This window comes from Protopterus annectens, chromosome 6.part0 (assembly GCF_019279795.1).
Source record: "Protopterus annectens isolate FY-2018-M chromosome 6.part0, PAN1.0, whole genome shotgun sequence".
Classification (NCBI taxonomy): domain Eukaryota; kingdom Metazoa; phylum Chordata; order Ceratodontiformes; family Protopteridae; genus Protopterus; species Protopterus annectens.
Genome location: NC_056737.1, coordinates 101,303,305 through 101,321,799, shown reverse-complemented (window position 1 = coordinate 101,321,799; position 18,495 = coordinate 101,303,305). Strand labels below are relative to the sequence as shown.

At 40.2% G+C, this 18,495-nt stretch overlaps 2 protein-coding genes across 5 annotated transcripts in view; one reads left to right on the top strand and one right to left on the bottom strand.

Annotated features, from left to right (window-relative positions):
• Positions 1-2,492, bottom strand: part of AQR (aquarius intron-binding spliceosomal factor) — a 2,539,865-nt gene extending 2,537,373 nt beyond the window's left edge. For 2 of the 3 annotated variants that reach the window (XM_044073871.1, XM_044073874.1), the window contains exon 1: positions 2,354-2,492. The gene's annotated coding sequence lies outside the window, so the exon portion shown is untranslated. The remainder of the gene's footprint in view (positions 1-2,353) is intronic. The other variant, XM_044073872.1, reaches the window with a different exon arrangement.
• A 34-nt stretch (positions 2,493-2,526) lies between these two features.
• Positions 2,527-17,445, top strand: LOC122804180 (zinc finger protein 770-like). 2 transcript variants are annotated; one of them, XM_044073875.1, is made up of 2 exons: positions 2,527-2,655; positions 11,000-17,445. In XM_044073875.1, exon 2 carries the CDS (start codon positions 11,214-11,216, stop codon positions 14,532-14,534), a length of 3,321 nt encoding a protein of 1,106 aa, XP_043929810.1. In that variant the 5' UTR covers positions 2,527-2,655; positions 11,000-11,213; the 3' UTR covers positions 14,535-17,445. The 2 variants fall into 2 exon arrangements, with proteins under 2 accessions (XP_043929810.1, XP_043929811.1); XM_044073876.1 differs by lacking the exon at positions 2,527-2,655 and adding an exon at positions 3,108-3,243.
• The last annotated feature ends 1,050 nt before the right edge of the window (positions 17,446-18,495 follow it).

Here is an 18,495-nt window from a genome sequence, read left to right as displayed (position 1 = left end):
GTGAGAAAAGCCCCCCCAGCTTAATAATACAACATTTTTCTTTCTTATTCAAAATGCTATGACATCCCTGCATGTGCAAGTGGAGTATAGAATTCACTCTGAATTCGGACAGCAATGAAATCAATTTTTTGAACGTTACTATCCAGAGAATTTTGGACAATACTCCAAGTACTACAGTTTTCCAGAAATACCCTCAATAAAACAATTTGCTTCATGCTACCAGCTTACACCCCAGCCATACCATCCACAACACCCTGAAATCCCAGTTTCTATGTATGAAGAGAATTAGTTCCACTCAAAATGAATATGACTCTTCCCAGCAGGACCTCTGCAATAGATTTCGGAGCAGGGTATACAGGGACTTTGACATTATTTCTGCCAGTAATTGGGCCAATAATCAAGACAGGATGTCACTATTAGAATAGAAGGCCAAAACCAGGGTGGACACTAGTGATACTAATCAGGTTCATCACAACGTTTGGGAGAAACACCAATATCATTAAGGAAACAATTCACAAACATTGGAACATCCTTCTGGCGAATGACAGTTTGCAACCAGTATTGGGGACGAGGTGTCAATTCTCATTCAGGAAAGATAAAACACTAGGTTCCCATTTTAAACATACCAGTAGTGGGGGTGCCATATACCAACAACTCAACCTGTCTGGGGATACTCTTTTTGGCACTTTCCCTTGTGGACATTGCTCTACATGCCAATATGTGAGTAAACAAAAAATTTACCAGCAAAAATACCAGTAAAGTGTAAGATATTAAAATTTTTGAGAATTGACTGGATTGTCTATTTGGCCACCTGTAAATGTTCGGCCTTTTATGTTGGTCAGACATCTCGTCCACTAAGAGTATGCATCTCGGAGCACCGGAGTGACATACATAATAAACGTGATACCAATGCTCTATATAGGCACTGCCTGATGCATACCAATGCGGATTTTCATTTTTCAATAATTGATAGAAATGCTGGCAATAGGAACAACATGCAGGGATGGCACAGCATTTTGAATAAGAAAGAAAAATATTATTAAGCTGGGGGTGGGGGCTTTTCTCACCCGGACTAAATAATCATTTATAGTGCTTTACTTCTTTTCCTGTATGGAATTTAAATTACTAGTACTTATTTGTTTAAATATTTATTTAATTGAAGGAAGTGATGATGTTAATGTGTGTGTGTGTGGGGGGGGGGGCTGTCCTTCTCATTGGTGGATGGGTCTATTTATGTAGGAATGATTTCCATTGTGTAAAGGTACTCCACTGACGAAGGTGGTTTTACCGAAACCGGTATGGAGAATAACATTACAACTGCCATTTTAAATGGCTTGATTTAGTCTTGTTTGTCTCCTTTTTTCCTTTATCAACCTGAATGCTGGCCATTTGTGACTGGTTTCTCTTTTCACGTAGTCCAGGGAGGTACGTCTCAGGTCATTCACACCCACATGTACAATGACAGAGCCATGTTTGCACCAGTTGTTGAGGGACCGGAGTGCGTGTGTTATGTTGCGGAACCTGGCAGGCAGCTGACTAACTTTCTCCTTATTCAACCTAGTGACTGGGACATCAGTGTGCCTCACTATCAAGTCACCTATGACTAGTGCGTTTTGCTGTTTTTTGCCTTAGGGGCTTTGGTTGAGTACTACACTAAGTAGACTTATGTGTCTCGTGATTAGTGTTGTGTTGTAGTGCTGGAGTGTATTTCTGCCTTGGAGGTCTCTGCTGTTTGGGTAGATTTTTGAGAGCCTCCGCGAAGGTGGGTGTGTGCTTATGCTTTGTGTTTTTATGGGAAGGCAGTGCTGATGTTCCATGTGGTGTGGTGCAAGTGTTGACATTCTTCTCTTGACCAGCTATTCTGGTCTTGGGTGGAGAGTGCGCAGTTTCCAAGATATCTAAGCGCGTGAGTGAAGTCATTATCATACTGGACTAGTTCATACGGTTATACTTGATATGCACTGAAAATTGTTGTTTCTTTATCTAAATCTAGGAATTATTTGTAAGCAATAAAAAATGGAGCTCCTTTCTTTCCAGCAGTTTAATTTTCCTCTCAGTCGTGATCACAAGGGGTCTACCTTGTACTAGGTGTTGTACTGCCCAACAAACTCTTGCACCATGTGTCTAGCAAACAGTCTTCACAGTCCTGCTTTCCTAGCATATACCATACTCTTAAATAGCATCACCACTAGGCAGTTAGAACACATTACACTCACTTTATATATTAAACCTAATTCACTCAGCTGCAAACGTAACACCATCAAATCAATCATATTTACGCGGACAACGCAAAAAAGAAAACTACACAAACAACTCGAGGTATAAACAAGCTTCAATACTTTGAAACACAGACCTGTTGTCCGAGTACCTCCTTTGCACAAAGTTTTCTTGCCCCAGTATATTACATTAAAGAAAACACCACTCTATACTTTCAGATTTCCTTTCCAACGGGTTCCAGTCCAGCATGAGATTATTCCTCAGTGAAAACTTGTATCACTAATCATGTTCCGCCACAGACGGAAAGTCCGACGTTCAAGGCAAGGAAGGAATGAAAACACAGAAGCACAAGAGAGCAAGAAACCAGGAACTGAAAGATAAGTGTTGTTACTTCCTTCCGTGAAGCTGACTTCAGGGAGTTTGTTCCTTGCTGGACAGGTAATAAATAAGTATTTAAAGGAAAAATTTTTTTTTTCAAGCTGTTATTTCTTAAGTTGGAACTCCTTTGATACCACTTATCACAACGAGAATAGTCAGTTTATATTTTATCTTCGTATTTCCCAGATTCATTTTTGGAAGCAGTGTTTACAAATACGAGAACTATTACATTCTTGGTAGATGTGTGTATACATACACTGTGTACTGATATACATATTGACTTGGGATTCTGTGTCTAGACGTAGTTTTTGGCTGGGTTATTCAATGAGGAAATGCACAGCTGTCACTTTGTAAATTTGCTTTAAAAAATAGTTCTTATTGTAGATTAACTGCTTCTGGAATTTCATTTTCAAATGTACTTTTTCATTGTATGTTCAACTATAGAGTAGGTTTTAAGGGAACGGTGTCTTGGGGAGTGCACTTTTTGCGTTATGCGTGGTTTCCTGTAAACCCGGAAGATTTGAGTAGACTACGACTTCTTAACTTTTGGAGGATTGTGTATTTACTGCTGACGTCTCGCACGTTTTTGATCAGCGACTTTCTGTCATACAGGAGAAATTTGTGGTAGAAGGGATGGAAATGTCGTAGGTAATATGTGCAAGCTGGAACCTAAGTAAAACAAGAGAAGTGTTGTATTGTCAACAGATGTTTATAAGCTAACACGCTATCCCTTTTTGGTCTAGATTTTTGTGCGCGTAGTGATAAACATAAATGTATTTATCCTTTAACTGTCAGTTATTTCCTTTCCAACACTTAAAGTACGGTGCGGGCATATGACCTATATTAGTAGTAGTTCTCAAACATCTTTTTAAGATATTTCTTTTGAGTTGTTAAAATTTTTCATGTAAGGTGCAGCAGTTTTAATGTATGCATCTTTGTATAGTCTCTACATCTTTTGTTGATTTTCCCTTTGACAACTTTTTAGAATGTGTACTTTGGTTGTGTTTCTGTGGCGGCTGATCATGTCACAGGTAAAAGTTACCAGCAAGTATGCTTCTGGCAAACGGATCCTTCTGAAGGATTTCAGCCTTCAGTACTTTTTTCTTTGTGGGAGGGGATTGCTTCATAAATGTCTGCATTTTTAAAAGAAAGTTAACAAATGTGAAGCTAAAAATGTAAAAGGGTGGCTTAATGGTTAAGGTGCTTTCCTTACAAACACAAGGTGCAGGGTTTGAGTCTCACAAGGGATAATTGGCTAGGCTTACAATGGCTTGCAATGGCAGTTAACCTAGTACTAACCTATGAAAAGCAAAAATTACTCTTTCTAGGGTGGATGATGTCTGTTTTGCAGATGTTGTCTATGGAGACTCTCTATTCTTTTGAGCCTATGACGTTTTAAAACAAATATATTGAAGGACACTAGAAAAGTGCAGAAAGGTTCTAATCCAGTAAATAGACTAGGGTGACTAAGGCCTTAGAGATTCAGCTTATTCTCCAAGGTTTGTGTTTCTTGGAGAGGCTTCCGCTAGTTGTATGCTCCTGGTCCCATCATTTGCATTGCAGCCATTTGTCAGACATTTTCCAGATGCTGACAACAGGGTAATGATGTATTTTGTGACAAACTGCAATAATTATTATTCTTGCATTACAGTCTGTTGCCATTTGGCAGTTGTCCACTGTGGGTCTGCATGTGGCACAAAGCCTAATGTAAGGATTTGAAGATATTCCTGCTGTTTTCTTCTCAGCATCTGTTACTGTTCTGGACCCCTCTTTGGACATAGAAGTCTGAGCATCTTTGGATCAGGAAGTGTGTTCCCTTTGGCATCTTCCACAGTCATTTTTTTTACTGAAGAGCACACTGTCATGTAGCAAAGGAATAATATCAGTCTCCCACAACATCACTGCTGAACACCATTAGTGCGCTGGCCCATGTTAACAGGAGGAGAGATGCCCAAGAGCTGTTCCAATGGGGAGAAAGTTCAGGGTCTGTGGAGCAAGCAGGACAAATTTCAACACATAACTGTCAAAGAAATTTCGGCACTAATAAATGCTCCAAATCTCTGAGCCATCTTTGGAATCCCAGCCCTCTACAAGTAATCACAGACAACACCATGATGAGGTAGTATATCAACAAACTAGGGGGTGGGATCTAGATTCTACCCTCTTTGCAGACTAGCTATGGCTGCCTGAGAACTAACAACTCGGCACAGTCTGACCCTCCAGGCTACTTGCATTCCATGAGAGCAGAACATTGTAGCAAACAAGCTGACCAGGACCTGGACATTACCCACAAATGGAAATTGCACACAACGTTTTTCCAGGAGTTGATCCAGTTGTGGGAAATACCTCAAATAGATCTGTTTGTCTACATTCACAGCAGACATAAAGGTCTGGAAGACGTATGCTTTTTTGTTCCAATGTACAGGTATAATACTCGTAACTCCATTTTGGCCCAGGCAGCAGTGGTTCCCCCTTCTCAAATTGGTCAAGGGTAATTACTGCACGTTTACTCACAGGATGGACTTACACACACACACACCCACACACACCAGGGATTTTTTTAACACACCCCAACATTCAGTTTCTTCAACCCATTGCCTGGTAACAGTTAATACCTTTTTGATACTTGTTTTCTGAGGATCTGCAGCAGGAGATTAACAAGGCTGCATCCAGGAAATCATATTTAGCCAAGATGAAAAGATTTTATAGTTTGTTCCAAAGCAAGAACTTTTAAGGCACAGATGACTCTGGTTCTACAGTATTTCTACAATTTTTCCTCTGGCATTTCTTAGAGTTCATAGGTAGGTACTAGGCTGTCTACGTAAGCCTAGCCAGCAAGGTACCATAGTTTACGCCACCCAAGAAAGTTATTTTCCTGTGCCACTGTCCAGCAGAGACACAGAAGTGATCCCTGGCGTGTATTTCCTATTTCCTATCCACTCATCAAGATTTTTCTTAAAGAATGCTAATAAAAAACTTTGCTTGACATAGATGGGTAGCTTGTTCCAGAGTATAGGAAGTCTCTGGGACAGGAATCTATCCCTCCAGCGTGTCCTGTTTATTGTGGTGACAAGGTTTAGGTCCCTAGAGCATGTAGCTTGGAGGGATTGGGATTTCTTTAGGTGTAGCATGTCCAACAGCTCTGGGTTTGACATAGCTTTATATGTTAGGCAGAGATCACCTCGGAGTAGACGATATGCTACGGAGTAAAGCTGGAGTTTTTTGAGGCGGTCAGTGTAGGACATTTGTTTGAGGTCAGTAATCCTCTTTGTGAGGTACTTCTGTGGCCTTTCCAGCTGCTGCAGATGTCTTGTGAGGTACATTCAAAAAGGGGCATTGTATTCTATAATGGGTCTAATGAGTGATGAGTAGAGGGGAACAATGACCTCTTTTTTTTTTTTCCTGGATGAAAACCCTTTTATGATGAGGTGTGCCACATTAGAAGGACTTCCAGACTACTGTGGTGATCTGACTATCAAAGGAGAGACTACTGTCCACCTGGGTCCCAAGGTCTCTTATCACGCATTTGGTGTTAAGTAGATCACTGCCTATGTGGCAGTTCATGGGTATAGAGTTTTTACCAAAGGGGATGACACTGCACTTTTTGGAATTGAGCTTGAGGCCATGGCTCTGACACTAGGCATCTGTCTCGGTGAGGCCCTTCTGTAGGATGTCCACATCATTTGGGGACTTTACTTTGGCTCCTAGTTTGCAGTCATCTGCGAACTTAGTCAGCCAGAGGTCTTCTGTGTTAGCCTGTACTTCAGAGAAGTAGATACCAAACAGGAGAGGTCCCAGGACGGAACCCTGCGGTACTCCACTTGGCACTGCCTTGAGGTCAGATTTGGAGTCTACAGCTTTTACAGTGTGGGTTCTGTCAATGAGCCAGTTGGCAACCGATCTTGTGATGTAGGGATTTATACCTAGTTTAGTGAATTTAGCTGTAATTCCAGAATGGGGGATGGTGTCAAAAGCCTTGGTGAGGTCAAGATAGGCTGTGTGAACCACCTTACCCTCATCCACGGCTTGGGTGACTGCCTCAAAGAAGTCGATCAGGTTCAGGAGGCATGATCTGCCTTTCACAAACCCGAACTGGGTGGAATCCAGAGTTTGGAGGTTACCAATGTCTTTGTTTATGAGTTCCATGATGATACGTTCCATGGCCTTGCAGACCAGGCTCGTCAGGCTAATAGGTCGATAGTTCCCAGGATCAGTGGTGGCTCCCCCTTTGTGGAGTAGGATAACTGTTGCTGTGTGCCATTCAGTGGGCACAAAGCCTGATGCGAGGCTATTATTGAACATGGTGCTTAAGTGGGGAGCCAGTTTGTTCTGAAGTTTGTGAAAAATGCAGCCTGGGATGTTGTCCGGTCCCATGGATGCTGTGTTTTTGGCTTTAGAGTGTGCAGCTTTTACCTGCGTAGTTGTGATTACAGGGACTCTGCATTCTTCCTGTATAGATATGGGCCCTTTAGGGGGTGAGGGGGGCTAAAGTCAGCACTGAACCGATCTGCCATGATGTTGGCAATATCAGTTGGTTCTATAATTTTCGTGCCTTTGTGCTGTAACTTGGAGCAGATCTGGGTGTTGCCATCTAAATTCTTGACATAGCTATAGAATGCTTTGTGGTTGTCTTTGGATTTAGTGGCAATTTTGTTTTCATAGCTAGATTTGTAGGATCTTGTGAGGGATCTCGGCTTCTTACTGAGGCTGACCAGGGAGCTCCTCCACTCATGGGATTTTACTCTCTTTTGCAACAATTTCTTCCTTCTGTTGTATAGTTTGTTTATGGCAGGGGATCACCAGATTGGCTTTTTTTTTTTTGGAGGATAGCGGCTTGGTTCTGTTTGGGATAGCACGATCCATGCACTCGTGTAAGTGCTTATAGAGTGCATTTGTGTAGGATTCAGCAGTTGTAACTGTATTGTCCATCTGCATGGGTGTCATGAAGTTCACCACTTCTGTCTTAAGAAGCATGAAGTTGCTTTGGAGAAATTTTTACTGTGATTTCCTTAATGGGGGGTGGGGGCTGGATGTGGACATCAAGGATGATAAGCTTATGGTCGGATCGGACCAACGAGGAGTTGACTTCAGGTGTGGAACACTGGTCATTCATATTGGTAATGACTAGGTCTAGGATATTGTTGCCCTTGGTGGGGGTGTGGATAAGTTGATGTAGGGCATTGTAGTTTATGAATTCTAGAAAGCGTTGAGCTAGGAGTTGGTACACAAGTAGTTTTCCCAGTTAATGGTGGGGTAGTTGAAGTTGCCCATTATTAGGGTGTTTGGTTGAACCGTAATATTTTCCAGTACATCAAGAAAAAGAGGAGTGGCAATCCTGGGGCATGGTGGGGGATCTGTAGCAAGCTACACTTTGGATTGCAGTTTTTCCCAGAGTTAGTTGCACTTGGATAACCTCGGATGCATTATGCTGAGCAGCTAGCCTGGAGGTGTGGATATCCTTAATGAATATGGACACACCTCCGCCTTTGGTGTTTCGGTCCAGGTTATATGGCCGAAAAGTGTGGTGTGAGTTATAACCTGGTAGTGCAGGGGTGCTCTCCGGAGCCTTGAACCAGGTCTCGGTCACTGCACAGATATTGATGTTCTCCATTTTAAGGAGTGCCTCGAGTGAGTGCATTTTGAGATTTAGACTTCTAGCATTGAGTAGCATTACCTTCAGTTTTTGTTTACCTGTTCCTGTTATGGTGGTGAATTTGTTATTTGAACCTTGCCTAAAAAAGGCACTATAGGGGCAGCAAGAGCCTTAGCCAGTATCCGGAATCCCAGGGGCGACAGGTGCAGGCCATCTGTGGCAAAGCATCGTGGTCTGTCGACCATGTCATCCCAAGCAGACAGATACTGGATCCCCTTAGAATGACACCAGAAGCTTAACCAATTGTTGAAGCCAATCATTTTTGTCCTTGTGCTGCGGTATCATTCTGGGCGATGGCAGAATGCTACTTAAGGTTAGGGTCATACCTGTCTGGGCTACAAGATGAGAGAGCTCTTCCATGTCTCTTTTCATGTAGTCAAGGGAGGTACGTCTGAGGTCATTCACACCATCATGGACAATGACAGAGTCATATTTGTACTTGGTGTCGAGTGACCTGAGTGCGTGAGTTATGTGGCGGATCCTGGCACCCGACAGGCAGCTGACAGTAACCTTCTCCTTGTCTAGCCTGGTGAGTGGGACATCAGTGTGCCTGACTATAGAGTCACCTATGACTAGTGTGTTGGGTATGTTGTTTTGCCTTATTTGCTGTGGTTGAGTGGCACACTGAATCTGTGGGCTGTCATTTGGGTTGTGTTGGGGGATGGAGGTTGCTTGCGTTTCTGCTTTGGAGGTCTCTGTTGCTTAGACAGATTATTATTGAGAGCCTCCATGAATGTTTTTGTGTTACTGTGTGTGGATTTTGGTGGTGTAGACAGTTCTGTGAAGATTCACGTCTTGGGCATTTCTGCTTGTCTCGTGGGTCCCCCCTTTCCTATCCCACCACAAGTGAAACAGTTTTTTGAAGGGGATTTTACATATCCATCAACTTATCAGAAAGGTGTTTTTTTTTTTTTCTTGGAATGTTAATTTTCTACTGGAAAAAACTTACACTTTCTATCATTTTGCACTTTTTGTTGAGGCTGATTTGAAATTTTAATTTTGGAAAGCAGTATTACTTATTGCTCTGATTTCTGCAAGGAAAGTATCTGAGTTGCAAGCTGTTATGGTGATTCATCCCGGTCTCATCTTTCACAAAAATGGGGTAACTTTGAGAACAAATAATTTTTTTATGCCTAAAGTGATTTTAGGGTTCATTTTGAGCCAAAGAGAATTCTACACACTCCAGATGAACATGGACAGCTCTGATACTACACTGACAGGACAAAAATCTTCATGAATTTTAATAGACTTTTTCTTATAAAGGTAAGAAAAATGGACAGTCTGGATCATAACATGAACAACTCTGATACTACATTGGCAGGACAAAAATCTTCACAAATTCTAATCGACTGTTTTCCTATAAAGGTAAGAAAAGTGGGCAGTCTGGGTCAAAAACAGACAATTTCTAAATAGTTGCCTTATGCTATTGCTATTTTTATCTCGCCATAACAAAACACTTAGGAAATGTCAGGGACACTCTACCAGGCTATGGCTACTTCTGTGGGTTTTTGGAATGGGATTGACATGGCATATACTAAAAGTGGCAACTTGGTTTCTTTCTAAGTCTAGAGCAGGCTTTCCTAGGAGTATATTCTAAGAAATCCTGGACTCTGATATCTTATCTTAGGCTTCTGCAATAGGGATGTAATGATTAACAAAGTAAGTTTTGTAAGTAAAGTTACCATAACAGTAGATGTTCAAATAGGTCACTGTTACAGTAAGAACACGCTTCCCTCCCTTCATTACTACAAACCTTTTTGTTTTTTATGCCAAAGTATGGATAATTTGTTTTTTCCTTTCCCCTAGTCCATACATAATTTGCAGGGCTCTAACATCCCTTGCTCTGAGGCAAGAAAGCTCTGAGGGACTAGTACCCTAACCACTGACTTTGTACTGCTGTCCTCAAATTTTACACCAGCTAAGGTGTAGGATGGTGCCCCACAGCTGTGGAAGCTGGCCAGTCATCCAATCCTTGGCAAGATATGTCTCGTATAGCTTGGGCTATTGCAATAGTGGTCTATTCAAACTGCTGCTGTTATGGTAAATTTCCTTACACAACTGCACTTTGCCTCGTCTGGGAGGAGTATTTCTTCCACCCCTAGTAAGTTTTCTCACCAATAACTTTCTCTGATATGAGGAGTATACAGGACCGACTGAAGAAGGAATGGGGACATTTCTCACAGAAGAGTGGCACAGCTTTGATGCTGAACTCTGTTGCACTTCTCCTGATACATGGATCTAAGAAGGCATTCTTGGGGGGGGGGGGCAGTTTGGATGCCCGCTGTTTGGTGACATGACCCACCACATTCATTCCTGTTTATGCAAGGAAAGAAATTGGAGGGAAGGTGATTGGCAAGTCAGCACTTTGCTCCACTGAGGAGCGAGTCATTTGTGAACCAAAAAAGAAAATGAAATAAAAAAATAAAATAGTTTATGAGATGGGCAAAACCAGACATTGGTATTGTGGAAATTTAACTGTTTTTGCTGGGTAATGACAGTGCTGTTATATTAAAAGGCAGTAATCATATGTAGAGAGAGAAGACAAAAGTAAAGGTTTTTGACAAATCATTTTTTAGATAGGATATTCTACCTGAATCATGAGCTCTACTAGTTTTCCATCATTTTTTGTGCTATTTATGATGTTTGTAATCCAGTACAAGAAAATATGATCCTAAATGTCTGATACTGCATATTTCATTAACATTAAATATTTAAAAAATAAATAATTGTGAGCATTTTCTCTAATTTCAGAATTTTAGAAATGACCTGGAGAAGCTGAAGATCACACCTACACTAGATATTTTCCAGGAAGTGCAGTGGATTTCATATTTTATTCTGATGCACTCGCTGAGAAACTTTGACACTGATGACTTCTGATTAAATCGGTGTTTTTGTTGGAAATACTTCTCCGTCAGTCTGGTAACAACAACCAAAAAAAAAAAAAAAAAAAGAGGACAATGCAAACATGAATTTAAATGCAGTGTCTTCCATTCCATTGCACAAATACAAGCAGAATAAACCATACACATGTGATGAATGTTTGAAACCGTTTCAGACACCTTCCAAGCTTAGGCGGCATTATTTAATACACACTGGTCAGAAACCTTTTGAATGTTCTTCATGTTTTAAAACATTTAGGCAGTTGGTTCACTTGAAAAAGCACCAGGCAACCCATGCAGGAGTTTACAAGTGCACTGTTTGTCAGAAAAACTTTAAACAGCTGGGCAAATTCCGCATTCATCAGCAAATTCATAAAAGGAAGATTCGTTTCAGTTTTCTTGACAAGTATGCTGCAAAGCCAGTTGTTAAACTAGAGAAGCCAGATCGTGTAACATCTTCAGATCTTCTCAAATATCATGACTCTACTCCCTTGGCCCAGAATGACTCGGCAACCAAAAAGAAGGTGCATAACTGTGAATTTTGTAAAAAAGCATTTCAGTCTCCATCAAAACTCAAGAGGCATTTGCTTATTCACACTGGGCAGAAACCCTTCCAGTGTTTGATATGTGGTAAATCATTCAGACAATTGCAGCATTTAAAGGTACACCAAGTAACCCACAGTGCTAGCAGTCCTTATAGTTGTCCAATTTGTGAAAGAAAATTTAGGAGGCACACTAAACTTTTGAGCCATATGCAAGTCCATACTGAAAATACTTCATTATTAAATCCTGAACATGAAATGCCAGGTTCAGAATGTTACAGCAGACTGCAGCCTGTGCCAGATTATGAAGGATCATCCAAAACAAGTTCTTTAGATGATGATGATGATGATGATAGTGTGGATAATCTAGAATCTGATGGAGCTCAGACTGTGTATACAATACCTTTTGAATGTCCATTCTGTGAGCAATCATTCGAAACAGAAAATTTACTGAGCATGCACAGTTGTGCTCCTTCTGTTAAGAGGTGCACCAAAACTGGAGAAAACACTGGTAACTGGTCAACTGAATGTCTTATTGAAAATAAAAAATTTGTGACTTCATCAACATCATGGCATTTGACAGCTTGTGAAGTTGATGAGGTTGAAGAATCTTTTACTTGGACATCTGAGGGGAATGCTGAGGGTTCATCTGAGATGCATAGGCACTATAATACTCATGTTGGAGATGAAGCTGTTCACCAGTGTGGTGATTGTAATAATGTGTTTACTGATTCCCTGAGTCTTCAGAAACATCTTCAGAGCCATGAGGTAGATATGGCTTCCAGTGATGCTTTAACCAAGGAGTGTAGCATTTTCAGTAATGAGTTCCATTCTACATTGTCAAAACAGTCCGTTGGAAATATTTCTGTTCATCAACGTGCTGGTCCAAAGTTAGCCAAAAATAAATGTTACAAACCAAAACAATACAAGTGTGATAAATGTGAGAAAGAATTTGCTTGCAAATCCAAATTTAAAAGGCACTACCTTATCCACACAGGTCAAAAACCATATGCTTGTTCATTTTGCTCAAAGAGATTTCGGCAGTCAACACACCTAAAAAATCACCTACGTATGCATACTGAAGACCGACCTTATAAATGTGCGCTTTGTCAGTTGGGATTTAAAAGTAAGTATAAGCTTTTAAATCATCACAAAGAGCACAGTGAGCCAGAGACAGATTATTCATTTTCATTTAGTGATCAGAAGTCATCGGTTCTTAAATCTAGCAGTGAGAGTAAGCTTCATAAGTGTGGTTTTTGTGTTAAGCACTTTCCATCTCCATCCAAACTGAGAAGGCATTTGCTGATTCATACTGGTCAGAGACCATTTCATTGTTTGGTTTGTGGAAGAACATTCAGACAGTTGCCACATTTAAAGAGTCACCAAGCTGTCCACAGCGGAGCAAGTACTTACAAATGTACAGTGTGTTCAGCTATATTTGAAAAAACAAGTCTGCTTTTGAGTCATATGCAGACTCACAGTGAAAGTGATTCATTTAGTATAAATGGTAGATTTATAGCAGTTGATGCAGACAGTTCTGTTAGCCATGCATCAGAACAGGATTTTGGAGATTTAGCTGAAAATGACCATTCCCAAATAAATGGCATTAAAGACTACAATGATAATGCTCAAACTATTTATACTGTGCCCTTTGAGTGTTACACGTGTGAGAGTTTGTTTGAATCCGATTATATGCTAAAAATTCATAAATGCATCTCCTCTTTTGGCACTAGTGTTGTTCCTCAGAACTATACCAGTGATAGACAGTCTGAAGGTTCCACTTCTTACAAACCATCCGAGAAACATTTTCAACTGTCCAATAATGACAAACGGTCTTTTGATTGTAATATCTGCTATGAAAGATTTTGGGATTCCACTGAACTCCATAAGCATGAAGAAGTACATAACATAGGAAACAAATTTTACTGTGACATTTGTGAGGAAACATTTAATGACTTTCTGAGTTTTCGGAAGCATGTGCAGCTTCACGAGGAGCGAGCAGTTTCTAAAAGTACATTTACAGATGAGGCAGTGTCTAAGCAGGCACTTAAGGTTGATGGATTTTACCAGCCTGTTTCTTTGGATTCGGTAAAAGCCACACGTGGTAAACCAAGGCTTTATAAGTGTGGTAAATGTGGCAAAGAATTTTCATGCAAGTCTAAATTTAAAAGACACTACCTTATTCATACAGGTCAAAAACCTTTTGCCTGTTTGGTATGTGGAAAGCGATTTAGGCAGTCATCACATTTAAAAAGTCATCAGAGAATGCATTCTGAAGATAGACCATATAAATGTACTGTTTGCCAAGTTGGGTTTAAAAATGTATTTAAGTTTCTTTATCATCAGGTTGACCATATGAAATCGGACACTTCTCAGTGTTCTCCTTTACTGTCTGAGTCTGACAGCTGTCAAGAGAATGATTCAAACTGGTGCGAAAAGTCCTCTCAAAACCAGTGTGGCAGAGAGATTACTGATACTAACAGAAACCAGTTTTTGGATGCTGGTATTTTAAAGTTACAGTGTCCTTTATGTAAAAAATACTTTCAGTCACAGCAAAATTTACAGAAGCATCAGTGTAGCTCTTCAGAAATTGAAGCTGTTGGTCTCGGTAAGAAACTTTACAAGTGTACTGTTTGCTGTAAAAGTTTCCGTTCACCTTCCAAACTTGAAGCTCACTTTCTGATACATATTGGACAGAAGCCATTTGAGTGTGTACTTTGTGGCAGAACATTCAGGCAGACTTCACATCTTAAAAGACATCATCTCACCCATGCTAAAGATGGCCCTTTTACTTGTGGTATATGCTACAAAACCTTCAGTGGTTCTATATATCTACAGCAGCATTATGATGTCCACCATGTATAACTAAATTTGACTACATTTTTCAAGTAAACTCATTTCCTTATAATGACCTTGTGAAACATGTTAGTATATTTGTTATGTTATACTTTCAAAATACTTGACTGGTACAATCATTTTTCTATATTTTTCAATCTTTGATCATTATCCATGACTTCCTAGACTGTTACACTGAGCATTAAAACCTGCAGTGTAGAGTGTTAAGACATTTGCTTTTATTGTTTTACAAAGTAAAGAAATGTTTTTATATTAGTTAACGTTTTCTAAAACGTATGCTGGCATAGTGAGCATTGCACCTCTTTATGTAAGCATTATTGGAATTTCTGTGTAGTAGTTACAGCTGGGATATGTGTCATAAGCACCACTGGAGAATTAACAAGAAGTGAATCTGCTAGATTTAGTCATCCTTATCTAAAGTGGAGATTTACAGTATACAGTGTCCACCTAGAAATGTGTGAGCGTGTGTGTGTGTATACATATGTACACATGCTAGCAGGTAAATACATACACATATTTATACATGCATGTATATTTATACACACATATATACACTTTTTTTTAAAGGAGATGACGACTTTTTGTCTAGGTGGTTCACAACTCTCCCACAGTCATTGCAGAACCCCTGGTCCATGTCAAAGGTACTGTTGGATTTGCTAACTCTTACACATGTCATGGGATACTATGACAAAATATTATCTCACCAGAAGGAGTTTTTTGAGTTGGGTTGGGGGGTTGCATCGCTGCTGCAGCTCGCTAATGATATGGAAGATGTGAAGTGCACTCAGAGTCTCTCTGACCTGACACTGCATGGTGGGGACCAGAAATGTGTATGACGATTGACACTTTTGCCTTTAAAAAGATGTTTTTGACAAGAACTTCTGCTCCTGAGTTCACCACAGCTCCTTCTTTCTTTAGAAGAGTTCATAATATCACTGGTATTGTATGTTGATTGACTGTAGTGCTGTAAAAGCTGCTTGTATTTTTTTCTGAAGTCAGAGTAAGGTTTGATTCTGTAATGTAAAACTAGTTACACCACGTGTATGTTTTAATGAGACTATATAAATAGCATATGAGCACAGGGGGCGAACAGACGTTCTTCTAAATGAAAACTGACAATTGCTATCTGGCTGATCTTGGCAAGCAAAGGGAAAAGTTATTTGTTTTAATGGTACTGGCAACATAAAATAGAAGTGGGAACTTCAGCTAAACAGAAACTGATACAAAGTAGAACAATGGGAATGTGTATGTAAAATAGTCTTTAGTTGTAAGTTTCTCTCTGCTACTTCTGAGTGCAATACCAAGCAAATTAGATTTTTGTGAATTTGCCTGTTTCTGTCTGTCATATCACTACAAGTACCTGGGACTGTAATTCAAAATATTGTTAAAAATGTTACAGGCATTTTTGTGCTTCTCACTGTAGTCAGACAGATGCAAAGTATTTCTCTGTTGTTTCTATATTCAATGTTTTCATTTACTTGCTTATGTTGCACAGTAATTTTTAAAGCATTACTTAGAGTGAAAAGGAGTGCTGTGGTAGCTTATAGAACTAAAAGTTTTGTTTGTCCCGTCTTAAGATATTGATGCTGAGATAATCGTGGGAGAGGCATAAGTAAGGCAGTGGCAGATAACTAAGATCAATGTCAGATTGGAGTGAACTGAAACTTAATATCTTAAAACCTTTTTTTCTGTGGCTGTGACTTGTACTTCATCTCTACAGAAATGTAATTGTATTATGCGGAATTAAAATTTACTATGTATTGTAATGCATTGATCCAAGTGATCTGCAGGACTTTTTCAGTGAAAATGTTGCTGGCCTAAGATTTGAGATTGGTGGTCTAGATTCTTGCTGCTATATATTTATGTAGTTTTGTAACAAACAAAAAATAAACTTTAGTAAGCTGGTAAAATGTCTTTGAGAAATCTGAATTTATATCTGAATTAATGCTTTTGGGTGCTCAAAAAGGCAAGACCATTTTCGTATGACTGTTTTATTAGGATGACCTCTTATCTTGGCACCACAGATATAGCCAAATATATACACTACAGTAGCAGGGATATACAGCCACATTTTTGTGAGTTGGCATTTTGCCCAGTTCAGGAGCACTGCATTTGCCATCTTTAGACTTGCATGCAAACTGAAAAGGTTACAGGCAAGCCAAAAAAGAATGTAACTGCATCCAGAGTAACAGATGGTTGCTGTATTACTAGATGTAACATGGAAGACTGTCCTTGGAGGTTTTGTGGTTGGTTTATCCCTTCCATCACTCAGATTTTGGCTTCATGTAGTCTGAGATGGATGCTTGCCTGAGTTGCATGTCATGACTTCAGGCATCAGCCACATTAACATCCTCATAGCCCACACCTACCAGTTCATTTGTTTTTCGTAGTTTAGTATAAATATATGAACCTGACAACCATCAGGGTATTTACATTCTAGCCATACAACCCAACCTAGTTTAGTCCCAGAGCTCCTTGGATGCCTACATGGTGGGATATGTTAGTAAAGAGGTAGCTAAGGGTTATGTGGGGAGTACACTAGTTGGGGGTTAATTTATTTACTTGGGGGCCAGACTGGGGTTGAATTTGCAATTTCCCATCCAATGATCAAGTTTCCTTTTGATGAGGGTCAGGGATGAACTGTGCTTCACATAGGTGGTGAGCTTATTCCATAGCACTGGGATCCGTTGAGACACATATCTGTACCTCCAGCAGGTTCTGTCACAGGTAAAGTTCAGGCCCTTGATCTAGTGTTTGTGGTGCTATTTGTCTTGCAGATGTTCAAGAGATCCAGCACAGCTAGATCTGAGGATGCCTAATATGGTAGGCATAGATTGCCTGTTAGTAATGTGTAGGAGACTGAGTACAGAGATAGGAACTTAAAGCAATCTGTGTAGGACAGGGTATTCATACCCTGCTTTCTCCTGGTGAGAAACCCTTGAGGCTGTCCTAACTGTTGCAAGTGCCTGGTTAGGTACATGCCAAAGGGAGCATTGCACTTTATGATGTGTCTAATAAAGACTGAGTAGAGTGGTACTATTACACCTTGTGTCTAGAAGCCATCTCCTTTGTTTATGAGTTTGGTAACACAGAATGATTTTGCTACATGGGGCCCTGGGGTACTTCTCTATTGACTTGTCTCTTGGTGGAGGTAGTCTTGCCAATCCTAACTTTTTGAGTTCTGTCTGTGAGCCAGCAGGCAATCCACTGAGTTAGGGAGGGATTTATTCTTGATTCTGAAAGTTTATCAACAATACCTGAGAGGGGTATTGTATCAAATGCTTTGGCCAGGATAAGATATGTGGAATACACAATTTTCTCCTCATCCATAACCATGGTGACCCTCTTGAAGACCGTGTACAACATTAAGTAGGCAAGACCTTCCCTTAACAGAGCCAAACTGGGATGAGTCCAGTGTCTGTAGATTCCCACTGTCTTTGATTATTTCCATGACGATTCATTCCATGGATTTGTGTATTAGATTTGTCAGACTGATGGGTCTGTAGTTCCTGGGGTCAGTTGATGGTCCACCCTTATGAAGATGAAAGATTGTTGTGGCCTTCCATTCACCTGTCATGTAACTTGTTTTGAGGCTCTAGTTGGAATGCCTCCAGTGGTCCTGCTAGATTATGTTTTATGCTGTTTAGGAAGCAACCCAGGGATATTGTAGGAGCCCACTGAAGCAGTGTTTTTTTTTTTTTGGCCTAACAAGTACCTCCAGGACCTGATCCCCATTGATAGTTGGGGAAATATGCTAGAAGGGATTTTAGTGGGGGAATGAAGTTATAGCTAAATTTCAGTCAGTGAAGGTTTGGGCCATTTACCATCAGTACTGCACACTGTTGAGTACTGCTTTTTAAGGTTCCTGTCTCAGCTGAATAAGGCTTTGTGATTGTTCTTAGCCTGGAAGACAACCCTGACCTTGTAAGCGGCCTTGTTGGATTTTTTTTTTTTTAGTCTAATCTTGTCT

Bases quoted from the DNA above. Each gene is read 5' to 3' on its own strand.
- LOC122804180 (XM_044073875.1), top strand. From the start codon at position 11,214: ATGAATTTAAATGCAGTGTCTTCCATTCCATTGCACAAATACAAGCAG.